Source organism: Lactuca saligna, chromosome 3, assembly GCF_052625555.1.
Source record: "Lactuca saligna cultivar CGN05327 chromosome 3, ASM5262555v1, whole genome shotgun sequence".
In the NCBI taxonomy this organism is placed as follows: Eukaryota; Viridiplantae; Streptophyta; class Magnoliopsida; order Asterales; family Asteraceae; genus Lactuca; species Lactuca saligna.
The window spans coordinates 40,946,133-40,963,957 of NC_136419.1; the positions used below are offsets into that span (position 1 = coordinate 40,946,133).

General features: G+C 38.1%; 1 protein-coding gene across 5 annotated transcripts; it reads left to right on the plus strand.

Annotated features, from left to right (window-relative positions):
- Positions 1 to 3,556: 3,556 nt before the first annotated feature.
- Positions 3,557 to 8,789, plus strand: LOC145035868 (uncharacterized). 5 transcript variants are annotated; one of them, XM_078984368.1, is made up of 11 exons: positions 3,557 to 3,995; positions 4,092 to 4,208; positions 4,356 to 4,734; positions 4,839 to 5,150; positions 5,696 to 5,733; positions 5,948 to 5,998; positions 6,100 to 6,170; positions 7,268 to 7,375; positions 7,646 to 7,710; positions 7,803 to 7,883; positions 8,606 to 8,789. In XM_078984368.1, the coding sequence occupies exons 4-9, from the start codon at positions 5,129 to 5,131 to the stop codon at positions 7,650 to 7,652; spliced, it is 297 nt and encodes a 98-aa protein (XP_078840494.1). In that variant the 5' UTR covers positions 3,557 to 3,995; positions 4,092 to 4,208; positions 4,356 to 4,734; positions 4,839 to 5,128; the 3' UTR covers positions 7,653 to 7,710; positions 7,803 to 7,883; positions 8,606 to 8,789. The 5 variants fall into 5 exon arrangements, with proteins under 5 accessions (XP_078840494.1, XP_078840496.1, XP_078840493.1 ...); XM_078984370.1 differs by having other exon boundaries at positions 7,667 to 7,710; XM_078984367.1 differs by having other exon boundaries at positions 4,839 to 4,915; positions 5,063 to 5,150; positions 7,646 to 7,883.
- Positions 8,790 to 17,825: the final 9,036 nt, after the last annotated feature.

The following is a 17,825-nucleotide window of genomic DNA, read 5'->3' on the forward strand; positions in this document are numbered from 1 at the left end:
ATGTATTACAGTACTAGTAATCAACAAAAAACTTAATTCGATTGATCTAATTTTATTCAAATGATTCAAAATCATTCAGCTGTTAAATTCTTTTTACTTATCATAAATCCGTCTTAGATAAGTTTTACTCATAAAAAACAATTTATTAAGAAAATTTATAATTGGTAGCTACTGACCAGTAATATGGCAAGCATCCTGCCAAACACCGAGATGCATATAATTAAATACTTTGGCTATTCCTCAAGTTATTAAAATGAGAGAACGACAATCACGACTTCTTCTTTTAAAAATTTATTATATAATTATTAAACTTAGAGTAGGTTATGTAATTTGTATTTTTTTTTTTGGAACAACAAATATATTTTATTCCTACACTACTCCTAATTCTCCATCTAAGTTCCTCACGAGACTTAAATCCTCGACCACAAGGGGAGAAGACAACATCGGATACCGCTGGATTCGAAGTCCTCTTATGTAAATTTGTATTATTTAGATCTATTCTTGAAAGACATTTAAAAGGATATATCATATATAATGGGAATGCAATGAAGCCATTCGTCTCTCTACACACATACATACATATATATATATATATATATATATATATATATATATATATATATATATATATATATATATATATATATATATATATATATATATATATATATATATAATTTAGATCCAATATGTATTTAAAAGGATATATTATATATAGAAATGCAAGGAAATTCTCCTCTTTTTTTTAGTTCTCTCTATTTTTATACACACACCTACCTCTCTCTCGTACACACGTATAATAATAATAATAATAATAATAATAATAATAATAATAAAAAAATGGGAGTGATAAATGGCAGAAATAAGGGAACCCATGCCCAAGCATTATCCTTTTACTTATTTCAAGATGTGCCTACCTGAATGCTCCTTTTCATGTTTTTGGGGTGGGCATTTAGTATTTCCCTTATATATTGGACTTCTGTTTTAATCATTAATATTCCATTTCTGTAAAACAGAATCATAACAATGTTTTCACATTATCTACATAAAAATAGTCTAATTATACTATTTTGATGACCTACCTCTAACTCGTTTCAAATCCTATCATATGAGATAAATCTTTAGAGTATTTGTAATATCTTAAGTGTAACAATGTTCAGGAGTAACAGTGTTTTTGTTTTGAATTATTTTATAATTTTTTGTACCCCACAGCTAAAGTTTATATTAAAATGTTTCAAAAAAGGTATCTTAACAAAAATGAAAATATCTTTGTTTATCTAAAGTAACTATATTTTTGATTAAGTTTTTGTTAAGATATGTTAACTGAAATGACATCTAAATTTAGAATGAAAAATTTCGGACGAATTAAATTTGTTTGTTTTTCTTTTCTTCTAGTTTGCTTTAGATAATGGGATATATACACTAAATTCTCAATATTTTTATCAATTTAACAAAAAGTCCTAAACTTTATTTTTTTGACAGTAAAATCCAAATTATCGGCAGTTTTTGATACTTTTACTATTTTTCTCCGGTTAGCTTGTAAGTAGGATTTTTTTGTCAAAAAAATAAAGTTTAGGACTTTACTATTAAAATAAATAAATTTTAGGGCATTTGTTGTCCAATCGTTAAAAATATTGGGACTTTAGTGTATTTTCGTAACCCAAAAACTTTGAATGGTGACTTTTATTGCAACACTACTGTTTTTCTTACTATCATCATCTTTACCCTAATACAATCACGATGAGGAGAAACATATGCAAAAGAGAGAGCGAAAAAGTGTGAAAAGACTTGTAAAACTTTCTTCTTGCCACCAAATCTTGAACTAAAAAGTGGGGACATATTATACAAACACATACAATACATGCCTAGTAAAAAAGATGTGAATATGGAGAAGGGAAAAAAAGACAATTTCGTTTTTTTTTAGTTTCTTATTTATCCATTTTTAGGACTGCAAAAAGCCAACGCAACATTGTTTCTTTCTTTCTTTCCTTCTTTTTTTATTATCTTTATTTTTTTCAATGTAGGTTTGTTGAGATTAAAAAAAAAAGATTTAACAAGAAGCAAACGTTAGGGATTTCAATAGAATCTAGCTGACTAGAGAATGTTTCAATTACTCTTATGCTTAAAGAGCATCATACTATTAAATTTCTAACCAAAAGAGGGATATATATATATATATATATATATATATATATATATATATATATATATATATATATATATATACACACACACTAAAGAGTCCTAATATTTTCAACGATTTGACAAGAAAGTGATAAACTTTTTTCTTTTTTTACAAAAAAAACCCTAATTACCGGCTAACCGGAAAAAAGGGTAAAAGTATCAAAAACTACCAGTAATTTGGATTTTACTGTAAAAAAAAATATAAGATTATCTTGTCAATTCGATAAAAATATTGAGACTTTAGTGTATATATCCCTTAAATAATTTTTTATGGTTCTCTTTTTTGTCATCTTTTGAAATAGTCACTTGGAAATATTTAATAAAACTTATTTTCAATCAAATGTCATATGTGAAGGTTTAGTATTTTTAAACTTTTTTTAAGATTTCAATTAGAAACAACACATTTTCTTGTAATTCAGGAGTTATTAATCGGATTTCATAATTGTTTCTAAAGTTTAGGAATAGCTTTTTCCTTGTCCGAAATCATGAATCATATGTCTGGATGTGAGTTCGAAATATATTTGTTGGATCTTAAGGACGAATAACAAGCATAACAAAAGAAAATGTTTCACAAAATCTTAATTGAAAAGTTATTTCGATTACGATTCCTAATAAAACACTCACAAAGAGAGAATGCACAAAAGCCACATTACAATGTATGAACCCTAGTATAACACACAACTGATACTTCGTGCGGAAGGAAACTTCACGCTAGCATTGATGAGCCTATAAAGTGTATGACATTACCCATTGATGAACGTGAAAACACTCTTCAGATTATAAGGTTCGACCTTATAATCTCCCTCATTCTGATGATGTCAAAACCTTTATTCAAAGCTTTTAGCCATAACTTTATCTGTTTCGCAGATAATCTATAACATCCGCAAATTTGGATTAGTCAATTTATAGATAATTAGTATTAAAAATGACTTTTTGATAGAATATTATTTAGAATAAATAGTCTTAACCTAAGTATAATATATGTCACAAGGATTATGCACATATAAATAACGTTGAAATCTGACTTATACCGAAAAAGTTATGACCCGTTGAAGTTTTACAACAAAACCGGCACGACTCAGCGTATTGTAAAAATTAAATATTTGACAACACTACAAGAAAAAAAGACCCTTTTACGACGTGCAAACCACGACACTCATTAATTTATGTTACGCAAAAGAGAGTGACATTAAAAAAGTGTCATCTCTTCAAAAAATTAAGGATTTAGGTCACTCATTATTACGTGCCCTTAAACTAGTGTCGTAAGGAAAAAAAATAAAAACACGGAGGGCGTTGTATGTTAAATGCGCGCCCTCTATAAGTGTCGCTTTATAATTTTAATGAACGCGCTTTTAGTAGATAGGGGGGAAATGAAATCCCAAAAAAGTTAAAACCCCGCCTGTTGCGTCTCCTCCTTCTCCTTCTAAAATCATGGTTTAAGAACCCTAATAGAATTGGTTGTCAATCCTTCTTCAAGAAAATTGCAGGGAGTATTCATTGTAGGGATTTTTTTTGTAGAACACACAAAACACTATCAGCCTCACCAGTAACCTCTGTCTCACCTCACCTCGTCGGTTATCCACAAATTTAACTACGATTCCTTAAATCACCCTAAACCCGACCCTTTCTCTCTATTCACGATCCAGTAATTGCGGCAAAGAAGATCAATGAAGAAGACCAACTGGTTCGAATTTAACTACGATTCCTTAAATCACCCTAAACCCTACCCTTTCTCTCTACTCACGATCCAGTAATTGCGGCAAAGAAGATCAACGAAGAAGACAAACTGGTTCGATTTATCCCTAAAATTGGTACAACTTCTCCTAAATATGACTTCACTCCACTCTCTGAGTTTGTTTTCTTCCTAATCGATGCATCCGCCTTCTCGTCTCCCCCCCTTCCATCAGGTTTTCTCTCATCTCTCTCCTCCAGAGATGAAGATTCTCGGAGATGTGAAGGGAGTAACCGAAGGAAACCCTCAAACTACTATGATTGCACAAACACTTCTTCTCCTGCGACTTTAGGTAAGTCTCTCTCGCTCTCTCTCTCTCTCTCTCTCTATATATATATATATATATATATATATATATATATATATACACACACACACACACACAACCGGCAATGTTTCTTTGATTGCTAATAAACAGGTTGGGAATGCTTTTGTTCAGCAGTACTATCGTATACTGCATCGGTCACCTAGGCTAGCTCATAAGTTCTATCACGATAGCAGTAAAATTGGTAGCCCTGAGGAAGATGGTACTATGGGCGTAACTACTACCATGGATGTGTGAGATGTTGTCACAGAATTCGATACCTTAGGAGAAGATACCTAGCTTTTGATGAAGTTGTCACAGAATTCGATACCTTAGGAGAAGATACCTAGCCCTGAGGAAGATGGCCCTTGCATCCCTTGAGAAATATGAGCAACTAGCTTTTGATGAAGTTGTCACAGAATTCGATACCTTAGGAGAAGATACCTACAAGGACAACACCCTAATCATGCAACTTCTTCATGATAACCTCACCTTGTGGACTTCAGATATGCAGGTGATTGTTTTACTTCAATATTTACTATTTCTATTTTTTGTAATTTTTTTTTTTTATCAATCTTTCATACATTCATACGTAATTGTTGGTTTGAAATAATGCAGGGTGACAGTGATGCAGAAATTAAAGAAGAACTAAAGGCAGATAAGTAACAAAATTCCCTACTCAAGACCTGTTTACGGTTTGTAATTATTTGCTTTCCGGTTGAAAATGCTCTACTTGTTGCGAGTATCAACTCTTTAGATTTAGGAACAAATATTATAGTTGCAGTTATTTGGTAAATCATATATATGTTTAATTCTTATGTTTTGATTGTATTTCCAATTAGTCTCTGGATTGGAATGATGAACCAACAGAAGAACAAGAGGAATTGAATCACCTTCAGCAATTATTGATGGCAGCACTACCTGACTCAGGTATGTTGTTTGTTTAACTCTTATGTTTTGATTGTAAATACTCCACTTAGTTAATCATTTTTGGTTTTTATCAAGAAACATAATTTTTTATCAGCGATAAATTCAGGACACCCTTTTGTCCCTTACCTTATGGTTTTCTCTATTGAAACAACAATATATTATCTAAGAACCGAACTATAAGTACCTACTCAGTGCTGAGATTTTTTACCAAATGGTTATAGTTAAAACACACATAAAAAAAGAAATGGATATATGATATATATCCAGAAAATATACTTCTCTGTTTGCATCCTATATGATAATAATGACAACCGATTTGAACATTAAATTACAATATGAATGAATCTTTAACGCGTCTTACCCCAGGCAAGTAAGTTTCTTATTGCAAAACATGTTCCTGCACTCCCAATAAAACCCAGTACTAGTTAGCTCAAATTATGGTCATAGAGTGAGGTTCAAAACAGAGGCAAATGGCACAAAAGACATTGTGTTTTTATTTTTATTATTATTATTTTTTCTTTTGACACTGCATTATTTTTTGGTAGGTTGTAAAAAGTGGAAGACACTAACACAAAACATCCAGGTCATGTCTATTTCTTCTCTTTTGGTGGTTGATGTGGTTTGATCACCACTCTTATCACAACATCAAAAACAGATTTTACATTTTTTTTGTCAAGAAACAAAATTGATTAAAAAAAAGATAATTGTAAAAATAATGAAATTTAATGAAAATTTTCATACCTGTTGCATTTTTGAGCTACATTCGATGTAATTGATAATTGTTGTTTTTATTATAGGATGGTTCATGCAATGGCCTCCAACACTATGCTGCATTGAGAAGAGACACTGTATGTTCCGATTTTCCACTTAATAGTTTTTCGTTTTGTTGTTTTTATAGATTTTTTTGGATCTAAATATTTTCTTTTCCATTTTTCATGTAATTTTACAGTTGGAAGTTGCTACAGTTAACTTAGTTGCTGGGGAGAAACCTTCTGATGTTTACTCAGAGATTGCAACAAGGTATAATGTGTGGAGAGATTGTTTTATACTTATTTATTATACATTACTTTTTCCTTTTTGACTTTTGAAGTCAAACATTCTTATCTTTGACTTCAAGTATAAAGAACAGATTGAGGTTAGAAGTTGATTCAAAGGTTATTGGGCTAGTTTCTAACTTTAGTCTTAGGGTGTTAAAACTTAATGTGTCGCTATAAGCCAAAAGTATAATAAACCCTTCTAGATAACCATATTTAATATATTTTATAATTTCAATGTTAATTTGCAAATATAAGCGTCAGAAAATGTATTTGTGCGGTTGTTATCGGGACTAGTCCAGGATGATCTGCTAAATAATGTTTATCCTCACGAAGATCTAAAAAATAATTGAAAAAAAAATTCTGAATTTTCATACATTTTGGTGTAAAGTAACTAGTCGTAAGTATGTCTGATAAGCCCCCAAATTTCTGTTATCTTTTTGGCCAGGGGTTGAATGGTCTTTTTTGGTATTATGGCTATTATTGGCTATTTTGTTAGTGGGAACAACACCTGATTATGTTGGTTGTTATTCCCTTTTGGTTTGTTTCTAGTGGTAGTATATATAGTCCTTTTGTTTTAGAGAGTTTGTAGCTAAGAATTATTATGAATTGAACTTTGTTCTTTCTTGGAGATACCCACATCTCGAAAGCTGGGAATTATCTTAATATCATCACGTAATTATGTTAGATCAAGGGTTAAAATGCCTGGAGGTTATGATAGATTCAACAAGGGTCTATCAATGTCGTTTGTTTATAAAAGAAAGAGGATAACAATATTACCACTGATGAAAATGAATGGGACAAGCTTCTAGTCAGTTATGCTGTTTGTTTATTATATTATAGCATCCTACATTTAATTTCTTCTTATTAAGGCAAAGGCATTGTATTTTAGAATATTCTACCCAATTACAACAATGTCATCCTAATCCGAATACAGAGGAGTTTTATTTTATTTTATTTTATTTTATTTTTTAAGTTAGAGAGATTATATATTAAAATTACAATGCTGCAAAGAAGAAATAAATGGAAGTACATTGCTATTGTTTGAATGTAGTCATTACTGTGATTATTCTGGATGTTTAGATCGGAGAAGTGCCAGAGTGAAGAGGAAGCAACTCGTGGTCGAGGGAAAAGGGTAAGAAAACTTGTTTCCTGTAGGGAAGCATATCCCCCCTTCACCCAACAGATCAGGTACCTAACTTTCTCTTTATTAATTATTATTTTTTTTTCATTATTTATATTTGTATTGTATCTATGACATTATACGAATATTGAACAAAAAGATAAAAATTATTCCATTTTTGGGCATATAATATCTCTATCTAATATATAACCATGTTGACATTCATGTCCGAATTAAAATTTCAGAAGTGATTTGAACACCTTCACCTTGCCATATTATGATTTAAAATTTCAATGTTTTTATTATATCTACAGAAAGGTGAATAACACCAACATTAGAGTTTAATTGGGTGATTGCAGGTGATGTCAGTAAGCAGACTCGGCGAGTAAGGTTGACCTGGAAGGTTGACTTTGACCAGGACTTTGATGTTGACCAGAGTTGACTTAGTTGACTTTTGGGGGATAGTTAGACTAAGTGTTGCATTGATATTGGCAGCCCGGGGAGCTAGTGGAGCAGGAGTTCAAAGAGTTGCCAGGCAGCATCTAGAGGGGTTATCAGCAAGTTCAGCAAGAGCAGGTGAGTTTCCCTTTGTGTGAATGGGTCTAAGGCCATAATGTCGGCCTATGTAGATACGAGTAGGAAGACCCGGGGGTTAGCCCTAGGCACAGTATGCTAGTATGATATTCAGGACGAGTTCCAATGATAGCGGGCGGGTGCCTAAGGAATGGTTTATATGATAGTTTATCTTTGTTGTCTGTGTGATACATGTATGTTCCTGGTAGGGAGGTGAGTGTGGGCGAGGTCTTGTATCTCACCAATAGCAGAGTGTGGATGGTGTTCCACATCTCATTAGCAGCAGAACAGGGGCAAGGCCCAATTTAGGAAAGAGTGAGTGTGGGTTGGGCCCGTATCTTACTATCAGTAAGGGTGTGGACGGGGTTCCATGACTCATCAGTAGCAGGACAAGGGCGGGGCCTAAGATAGGCGAGGCCTTAGGATAGGATTTGTGAGTATATGTTAGCTTATGTGTTGTTATATGCTTATGTGCTATTATATGTTAGCGGGTGGGGCCCAGTGATAGGCGAGGACTAAGTTAAACAGATATGTATCCGAGCGGGGCTCGAAGCCAGGCGAGGCCTGGAGCGGCGGAGCCGTTGTAGCGGGCGAGGCCCGAGGTAGGGGCGAGCCCTAGAATAGCGGGCGTGGCCCAGTATGTGCAGTATGTGTTTAAGCATGGTATGTGGTAGGGTGGGGAACTCACTAAGATTCGTACTTACGGTTTTCAGTTTTGGTTTCAGGTACTTTCGGTAGCGGAGGGAAGAGCTCGGGGTGATCACATGGCACATACCATAGATTAGACAGTCTGGGAATGCTTTACTCTGATAATGAACATGTGTTTTGGAAATTAATACTCTGTTTATGTTTTGGATTGATGATTTTGCTTTAAGTAATGTTTTATTAAAAGAAATTTTTAGTCTTGAATTTTGGGTCGTTACAAGTTGGTATCAGAACCTTGGTTTGAGGGATTCGGACATGCTCTCGAGTGTGTCTGAACTCAAACTGAGGAATTGGTATAAAGGTTTTCAAAATGAAAAGACAGATTGTAAAAAGAAAGTTTTGAGAAAGAAAACAGTTTTAGAAAAGCAAGAAGAATTCCGAAAGAAAAGAATTTTGATAAGAGAAAAGGGTGTGGTGCATGCAATCAGCCGAGCTCAACTAAGTACCCCAAAATACCCATACAAGTTTATATTATGAATATTTGTTAATAGAACAACATGCTAGATTAGGACTAAGGGTCTAGGAAGGATGCCTTATGTGCCTGTTATATGTGCCTTGAATTGCATGATAGTGCTGATTAGATAGTAGTAAGATACCCTGTTTAGGTTATGCCTGAGATTATGAGTTGGTGTTGCATGCTAGTACAGATTCTTGGTATGATATTATGATTGCTTGAGTATGTTATGGTTAGATTTTTCCCCTTGTCTGAATGCTGTTTGTTTTGTGCGTTATGGGATTCCGAGTGATGGGAGTTAGTCATTAGGTGGATACGTCATGTCACATGTGATCAGGGTTGAATGATCTCAGAGTGCTGGATTTGGCTCTATTGCGCAGCTCTTGTTTGAGTCCAACCGTTGTAGTGACGAGTCTTTTACTCGAAGGATTATCTGAGCCTCGTCACATGTGAAGGTATCCTGGTAATGGCTAATTGGCATCACAAGGAGTCCTTCAGCAGCTGAGGATTGGTTTGGTTTGAGTCAGAGGTTTCCCTAGGGCAAGCCTCGGATGAGGTAGTGCTGGGAGCGGTAGTAGTAGAAAAGGGACCTGGTGGAGTCGAAGCAGTTCTTGAGGAAAGTACGGATAGATGTGGAAGATAGTATGGGCCCGCACTACTGAAAGCAGATGATCCGTACTCGATTCGGGAAAGGCCGAGACAAGATCGGAAACCTTGCAGTGCGTGTGTTCGGTCTCGCAGTAGTGATAAGTATTATGATAGTGGTTGTGTTATATTTTCAGCATGGTGATGTTGTGAGAGAGACCAGTAGGCGGATCAGGCGCTAGAGAGGGATCAGGCTCGGGTTCCGGAGCTGAGCAGATTGAGGAGCGAATGAGGGAGTTAATATCAGTGGAGGTTACGCGCAGTATTCTAGACCAGACTCCTGTGATCTTTGGCACGGTCAAGGAGGGTATATTGAAGATTTTGGATGAGAGGCTGGGAGCCTTCCGTACCGAGATGATGGCTTTGATAGGAGCGCGTACTTTAACATTTCGAGAGTTCAGGGCTTGCGGGGCACCAGATTATCATGGGGCTAGGGAACCCATCGCTAGCAGCAGATGGTTGGCTGATGTTGCCAATGCATTCCGTACGAGTCGGTGCCCCGAGGGGGACAAGGTCAGACTCGCTTCCTGTCTTCTGAAGGACAGAGCGAGGGATTAGTGGGAAGAGATTGAACATGCTTTGGGTGATGATGCCGCGTTGGACGCGATGACATGGGGTCATTTTTCAGTCAGATTCAGGGCGGAGTTTTCGCCAATTATTGAGGTGCAGCAGTTGGCACGGGAGTTTCAGGATTTGACGCAGACCACTGAGACTGTGGCAGAGATCACCGCCAAGTTCAGGGAGAGAGACCTTGTTCCGCAGTATGTCGCAGATGAGGAGATGAAGAAGGCCCGATACCATGAGATGTTGAGGGATGACATCAGGCTGTTTGTGAGCAGGTCCAGCTGTAAAACATTGGATGATATGATCGCGCGAGCTAGATAGGGAGAGAGATTGATTTGGAGCAGATCCGGAAGAGGAAGTCGGATGAGATTCAGACAGTTTCGGGTTCGGGCAAAAGGCCCAAGGGATCAGATTCGAGACCGAGGGATTATCAGGATTGTAGCCGGTACGGGAAGTGTGGCAGGGCGTACGGGGGCGCGTGTAGGAGTGGTAGCGGTGTTGAATTTGGATGTTTCAAGTGTGGTTGGGTTGGTCATTTCAGCAGGGATTGTACTGCTACCACTACACAGGGATCCGATTTGATATGTTTTCACTTCAACCATCAGGGCCACAAGAAGGCACAGTGCCCCTGTTTGTTTTCGGCAGGACGGGTGATGACACCTACCCCTGCAACTTTGAGGATCACAAATGGCCGCCAGGGTCGCGCGTAGGCGCCTGGGGTAGGAGGCAAGGCTTTTCAGATGACTACCTTGGAGACGCGAGCAGTGTCGGACATTGCAGGTATGCGACTTCCGTTTTCAGTTCTTTTATTTATGCATGATTATATTGTTATGGTTCTGCATCATTATCGGTATGATTATTTTACTTTGTGCGGCTTGATTGTAATCGAGTTATATGCCATCTACATACCTTGGATATTGAATAGTAGTTAAGGGATGGGCTCTATTGGAAAAGGATGCTTAGGATGCAATAACTGTAGCATGCCTGGGAGGGACTTGGTATGTCTCGCTAGTTCGAATCTGTATAGTTTTTAGAAATGGACTAGTTAGATCTCTAGCTATGGTAAGCTTGGGGTTCCTCAACAGTATAATTATGGATTGGTAGCAGGCATTGGGTTTTCTTTTCGAGCATTGAGCAGCGAGGTGTAAGCAGGATCGAAGTGGGGGAGAATCCTTCGAGTGTTCAAGTGTAAAAGCACTCAAGTCCAGAATGAGTACGCGATCTATGAGAGGGAAAAGAAGTAGTACAACGTTCGATGGTTAGTACGTGGTTGGGAATCCCGGTTAAAGCACGGAAGAGCGGCGGGAGAGCCGCAGCTTCCTCCAGCAGTGATCAGTGGTGGAAGGTGATGTAAGATTGTGGGTAAGCGTAGCATTCCATAGTAGCTTCGTTAGCGGAGTTGGCGCGAGGCCCTTATCTCCTAGTGATCAAAGAGGGACCAGGAATGGGTAGTGGATGAGAATAGTAGGGAGTTGTCTGTATCTCCCTAGAGAGGTGAGACCTTCGGAGAGGGCACTCCAGGATGTAGTTGGGTGAGACCCGTGGGCGAGGCCCGTATGAGAGTAGCAGTATAGGTGAGACTTAAGAGAAGGGTTGCTCAGTAGTATGGTTGGGTGAGATCCGTGGGCGAGGCCCATGCGAGAGTGGTTAGACAAGTGAGACTAGAAGGATAGAGGCGGGTGAGACCTGGTAGGGACCGTAGTGTCGGATGGGGGATCGAGGATCCCAGGATTGTACTGCCTGAATGACATAATAGATTGATAGAGACCAGGGTGGTCTCGGTTCTTCCGGAAGGTAGATAAGGAATAGCAGAAATTTTCCATAAGAAGTAGTGCTAGTAGGCAGTCTATGGTGGAATTCAATTAGTTGATTGAGGGGCGCTCAACACCAAGTTATGGTTGTAAGAAGGGTCCAACAGACACTGGCGGTATAGACCCGTACTGGAGGTGGCGGGAGTAACAGATTGGGTAAAGGATAGGACCTTCACAGTGGCAAAGGAAATAGTTGGTTATGGAGCTTCGCTTTTGGGAAGGCAAGAAAACGCACAAGGAAAGAGGGGGTGAACCCCTATGGGTTCAGTTGCAGTACTCGGAGAGTACCAGAAGGATTGACGGTTGGGTAAAATGTGTTTCTAAAATGTGCAGGGTCAGGGTTGACCCGAGATTATTATCTGGAAGGATTAATGGTCTTCAGGAGGACCGGGCGAAAGGCCAACGAAGGTAGGCAGTGGGTGTTGGATTAATAGTAGGGTATTGGAAGCAGATCGCAGGCGGTGGGCTATAGCAAACTTCGAGGATGAAGTTTAGTTTAAGTGGGGGAGAGTTGTAACACCCAAAGTCAGGAAGGCCAAGAAAGGAAAGGAAACCCTAAGTTTAGGGGACGACTCGTCGAGTCCAAGGAGGAACTCGGTGAGTCCGAGTGGGATTCGGGTTCAGGAGTTAGTGACCGACTCGGCGAGTCGGCTAAGGGGACTCGGCGAGTCTGGTCTGAACGAGGAAAACCCTAATCCCGGGAGTTGTATCCTATTTAAAGGGTGTTATGTCCCTCCCTCAGCCTCCATATCATCCTAGAGAACCTGTTAACCCTAGATTTCGTGTGAGCTTCCATCATTTGAGAGAAATAGCTTTGGAGGAAGGAAACTTTGGAAAGGGACTTGAAGATCAAGAAGGTTGCTTCAAAGGGGAGGTGTAGATCCGGGATCTACTTCAGTTTGTGTTCATCTTGGAGGTAATAAACTGCTATCTTCCCTCCTTTGCATCTATATCTACTTTTGTTATGAGATTTGGGGGTTTTATAGTTGTTGAGACCCAATTTGAGTTTGGGGCCTAGATATGTCGTTGCCACTTCAGATCTAGTGTTGTGATGGTCCAATATGTCATAAAGCATCAAAAGATGAGTAGTTGGTGAAGCCCTTTTGTCCCTAAACCTAGCCCTAGAGTGTTTTGAGCCTAGATCTCTTTAGTTATACGTAAAGTTTGCAACTTTACGTGAGGATTGAGCTTTGGGAGTATGGATCTATGAGTTGGAGCCCCTGCATGGCTCGAGAAGCCACTGTATGGATTAAAAACTGGAGCGACTCAGCGAGTCACATGGTTGGACTCGACGAGTTGGATGAAGTTGGGTAGGAACTCGGCGAGTTGGAAGAACAACTCGACGAGTCTGTTGAAGATTGCCTTGGACTCGACGAGTCTGTTGTTGGACTCGGCGAGTCAAGTCGTGAAACCCCAAACCCTTTCGAGTTAAGACTCGGATCAGTTAGTTGAGTGGGGACTCAGTGAGTTGGACAGGTCAGGACTCGAAAATCAGTGAACTCGGCGAATCAGTAAGCAGACTCGGCGAGTAAGGTTGACCTTGACCAGGACTTTGACGTTGACCAGAGTTAACTTAGTTGACTTTTGGGGGATAGTTAGACTAAGTGTTGCATTGATATTGGTAGCTCGGGGAGCTAGTGGAGCAGGAGTTCAAAGAGTTTCCGGGCAGCAGCTAGAGGGGTTATCAGCAAGTTCAGCAAGAGCAGGTGAGTTTCCCTTTGTGTGAATGGGTCTAAGGCCACAATGACGGCCCATACGAGTAGGAAGACCCGGGGGTTAGCCCTAGGAACAATATGCTAGAATGATATTCAGGACGAGGTCCAATGATAGCGGGCGGGTGCCCAAGGAATGGTTTATATGATAGTTTATACTTGTTGTCTATGTGATACATGTATGTGCCTGGTAGGGAGGTAAGTGTGGGCGAGGTCTTGTATCTCACCAATAGCAGAGTGTGGATGGTGTTCCACATCTCATTAGCAGCAGAACAAGGGCGAGGCCCAAGTTAGAGAAGAGTGAGTGTGGGTTGGGCCTGTATCTCACTATCAGTAAGGGCGTGGACGGGGTTCCATAACTCATCAGTAGCAGGACAAGGGTGGGGCCCAAGATAGGCGAGGCCTCAGGACAGGATTTGTGAGTATATGTTAGCTTATGTGTTGTTATATGCTTATGTGCTATTATATGTTAGCGGGCGGGGCCCAGTGATAGACGAGGCCTAAGTTAAACAGATCTGTATCTGAGCGGGGCTCGAAGCCAGGCGAGGCCTGGAGCGGCGGGGCCGTTGTAGCGGGCGAGGCCCGAGGTAGGGGCGAGGCCCAGAATAGCGGGCGTGGCCCAGTATGTGCATTATGTGGTTATGCATGGTATGTGGTAGGGTGGGGAACTCACTAAGCTTCGTGCTTACGGTTTTCATTTTTGGTTTCCGGTACTTCCGGTAGCGGAGGGAAGAGCTCGGGGTGATCGCGTGGTACACACCATAGATTAGACAGTCTGGGAATGTTTTACTCTGATAACGAACATGTGTTTTGGAAATTAATACTCTGTTTATGTTTTGGATTGATGATTTTGCTTTAAGTAATGTTTTATTAAAAGAAATTTTTAGTCTTGAATTTTGGATCGTTACACTTTGAAATGCCCATAATGACATATTCTAACAAACATGTCATTTTCTCAAAACACAAAAACTTAGACTCCCTTTAGTTATGGGAAAATAAGGTGTTTTGTAGAAAAAAATTTCAAGTAAAAAGAGAATTTTTACAATTTTTTTACTTAACATTTCTTTTTTTTCAAAATTTTTACAATACATATTTTTTTTCTTTCCATTTTTCAAAATTACAAAGAACTTCATAAAATTTGAAAAACCCTATAAATATTGTTTACCATCATTTTTAAAATTCAAAACTATTGTAAAACACATACATACTCATCCCTACCCCACCTACCAACACCCACCTTAACGCCAACCCCTACCCTTACCCCACCTCACCCTATCACACCTTACCTCAACCCATTTGTCACTCCCACCACACTTCCACCCACACACCTACCCCTTACAAACCTTAATATCCCTACACACCCCACATATATCACCCCTCCTACAACTCGCATACGCCCACCCACCCAACTACACACATCCCCACCCCAACATCAACTGCAACCCCTAACCATGACCCTACTCCACCCTTCAGCTATAATAACCTACCTCTACCCAACCCACCTACCAATCCTACCTCTATTTCACCCATCTTAACTCCCACTCATCCTATGCCAGCCCATCCTACTTCATCACACCTTACCAAACACTAACCACCCCCCAAACCCCACACATATTTTATCCTACTCCACCTACCTACTTAATCCTACCTTACCCCCACCAACCCAACCACCTTCACACTCATCCCATATATCCTACAACTTACCCTTGCTATACCCACCCATTATACACTCCCCCACCCAACTCCCATCCCCCACCTTCATTACACCCCTCTCACCATTCCTATCCTACCATATTAGCTATCCATTCGACCCAACCACACTCTACACAATCCCACACCCTTAACCACCAACATATACCTTACCTCACACTCATCCTACCCTACCAACCCAAGCCACCCTAACTACCACCATGACACCACTCCCACGTTATCCTTATAATTCTTACCACCCACCCCACCCCTCCTTACTACAACTATAGCTACATATACCCACATTCACCACACCTCACCCTTAACCCCACCACCTCACCCACTAAGGTAGTTTAGATAAAAGTAGGGTTGTATGTGGGTATGTATGTTAGGTAGGTAGAGATGGTGGATTAAGGGATGGTGGAGATATCATGGTGGGTGTTGTGGGGATTGATTTTTATGGGTAGAGTAAGGATGGGATGGGTGTATATGTGGAGGTGGATGTTGGTTAGGGGTAAATGTGAGTGTGAGGTAGGATGGTGGTGAGGGAGGGATGAGGATTGGGTGATTGTGTGCTATTTGAAATAAATAAATAAATAAATAAATATATATATATATATATATATATATATATATATATATATATATATATATATGAAAATCGATGGAAAATAAATATCCAGTTACATTTAAAAAAAAATTATTGAAAATTGAAAATAAAAACTTATTTTGTTTTTTAAAAATAGAAAATGTAAAATATTTTTTCATAACTAAACAAAGCCTTAGTTATTTTAATTAAATTCTTCGTTTGTAATAGTTATTTTTGTCAATGTCCCCGTAAATATATCACATAACAAACTAATTATCAAATATAGTTATCATTATAAATTATAGTAATTCGTTATTTATGAAAAGTTCATTTAAGACGTCAAAAAGCATTAATAAAAAAAAAAAAAAAATACAACTTCGTTAAATCATATAAGTTGCTTAGAATGTTACCAAAAAAAAAAGAACCAATTGGAATTGAAGGTAAAGTAACAAAAAGAAAGAATATGAATTTTATCAAAAGGCAAGGAACCAGTATTAGGATTGCTATCTCAATGGAGTCATTGGAGTTTCTGATTCAAACAGTGTCTTTATCACGCTTTTGGGAATGATATGTTGGACATTTCAAGTGAGGAAACTTTATCTTGTTTAAAGAGCAAATTCAACAATGCTTTTTCTCTTCTTTCAATGCTCGGTGTTCTACTGTTCTATTCTGTGGCCTTGGGTAGGGTTTAGGGTATTTAGATTCTTGTAAAAGTTACAATTTAAACATTAGGAGTCCAATAGTTTCAAAATTTCATCCAAACCCGAGTTTTGTTGCTAACATTTAAATCCAAAATCATTAATTTTGAGGGTTTTTGTTAATTTTTCTTTAACCTTATGTTTGGCAAAACTAGTGATGGATGTGAGCGTAGTAATCAGATATAGCATTAGAAAAAGAGCAAATGACATATGTGATATGACAACATAATTTGCTCTGTATATAGGAGAACGGTCAAGAAAGGGCGAGAGAAAAATGTCAATTAGTTTAAGATATTAATGAGAAATTATATACTTAACTATCAATAGGGTAAACTAAGGTAAAACTGTATTTTTTTTAGAATGGTTAACACATCTCTTACACTACTTTTTTAAACTACATCTGTTGTCTCAAGCAGGACTTATGCCTCAGCCTATGGTAGCGGAGCAAATTGTTACCAATATTTGACATCGCTAAACTATTACAAGCCTTTTCGTCTTAATTCTAATTAATTAGAAGACGTGTTCCAAAGAATCTACCAACTGAACACTTTCCCTTTTGATAAAAACTTATATTAAAAAAAAACAAAACAAAAGCTTAAGCTTCTAAAAAATACATATCAAGCATTCATTTATCATCAACGGCTAGGGTTAAAGACATCACATCGAGACCAAGTATTGGTCTCGGTCTTTGTAACTAGAATCTGTTTATTAACCGTAAATTCTATAACAATAACTGATATTTATAAGACCGATTTATAATCCCTAAAGCCGGAACTATTACTTGATGAATATTTGTTGCGGCTGGTTTGGCGACCAACTACTCGTATTTAGCCATTTCTAACCATTCAAATGTTTTATAATCTTGGCTATGATTGTTTTCATTCAAAAACTGAGATTGAGTTCTATGATGATGTGATATAGTTTGGTTAAACACGATATCCATATCCAAAAAAAAAAGTCCTTTTTATCCGATATCCGATAACATATTACCCGATCCGAATCGGATTTTTTTAAGACCCGTTTAGGATTTATGATTTATCCCATTTTCGTGTACATGTGGGTGACAGCTTTGACTTTT

What these genes read in the sequence shown, in the direction of transcription:
- LOC145035868 (XM_078984368.1), top strand. Translation starts at nt 5,129, where the DNA reads ATGGCAGCACTACCTGACTCAG. An exon ending in CACTAACACAAAACATCCAG is followed by an intron (nt 5,734 to 5,947) that starts GTCATGTCTATT and finishes TTTTTATTATAG; the next exon opens with GATGGTTCATGCAATGGCCT. An exon ending in CTGCATTGAGAAGAGACACT is followed by an intron (nt 5,999 to 6,099) that starts GTATGTTCCGAT and finishes GTAATTTTACAG; the next exon opens with TTGGAAGTTGCTACAGTTAA.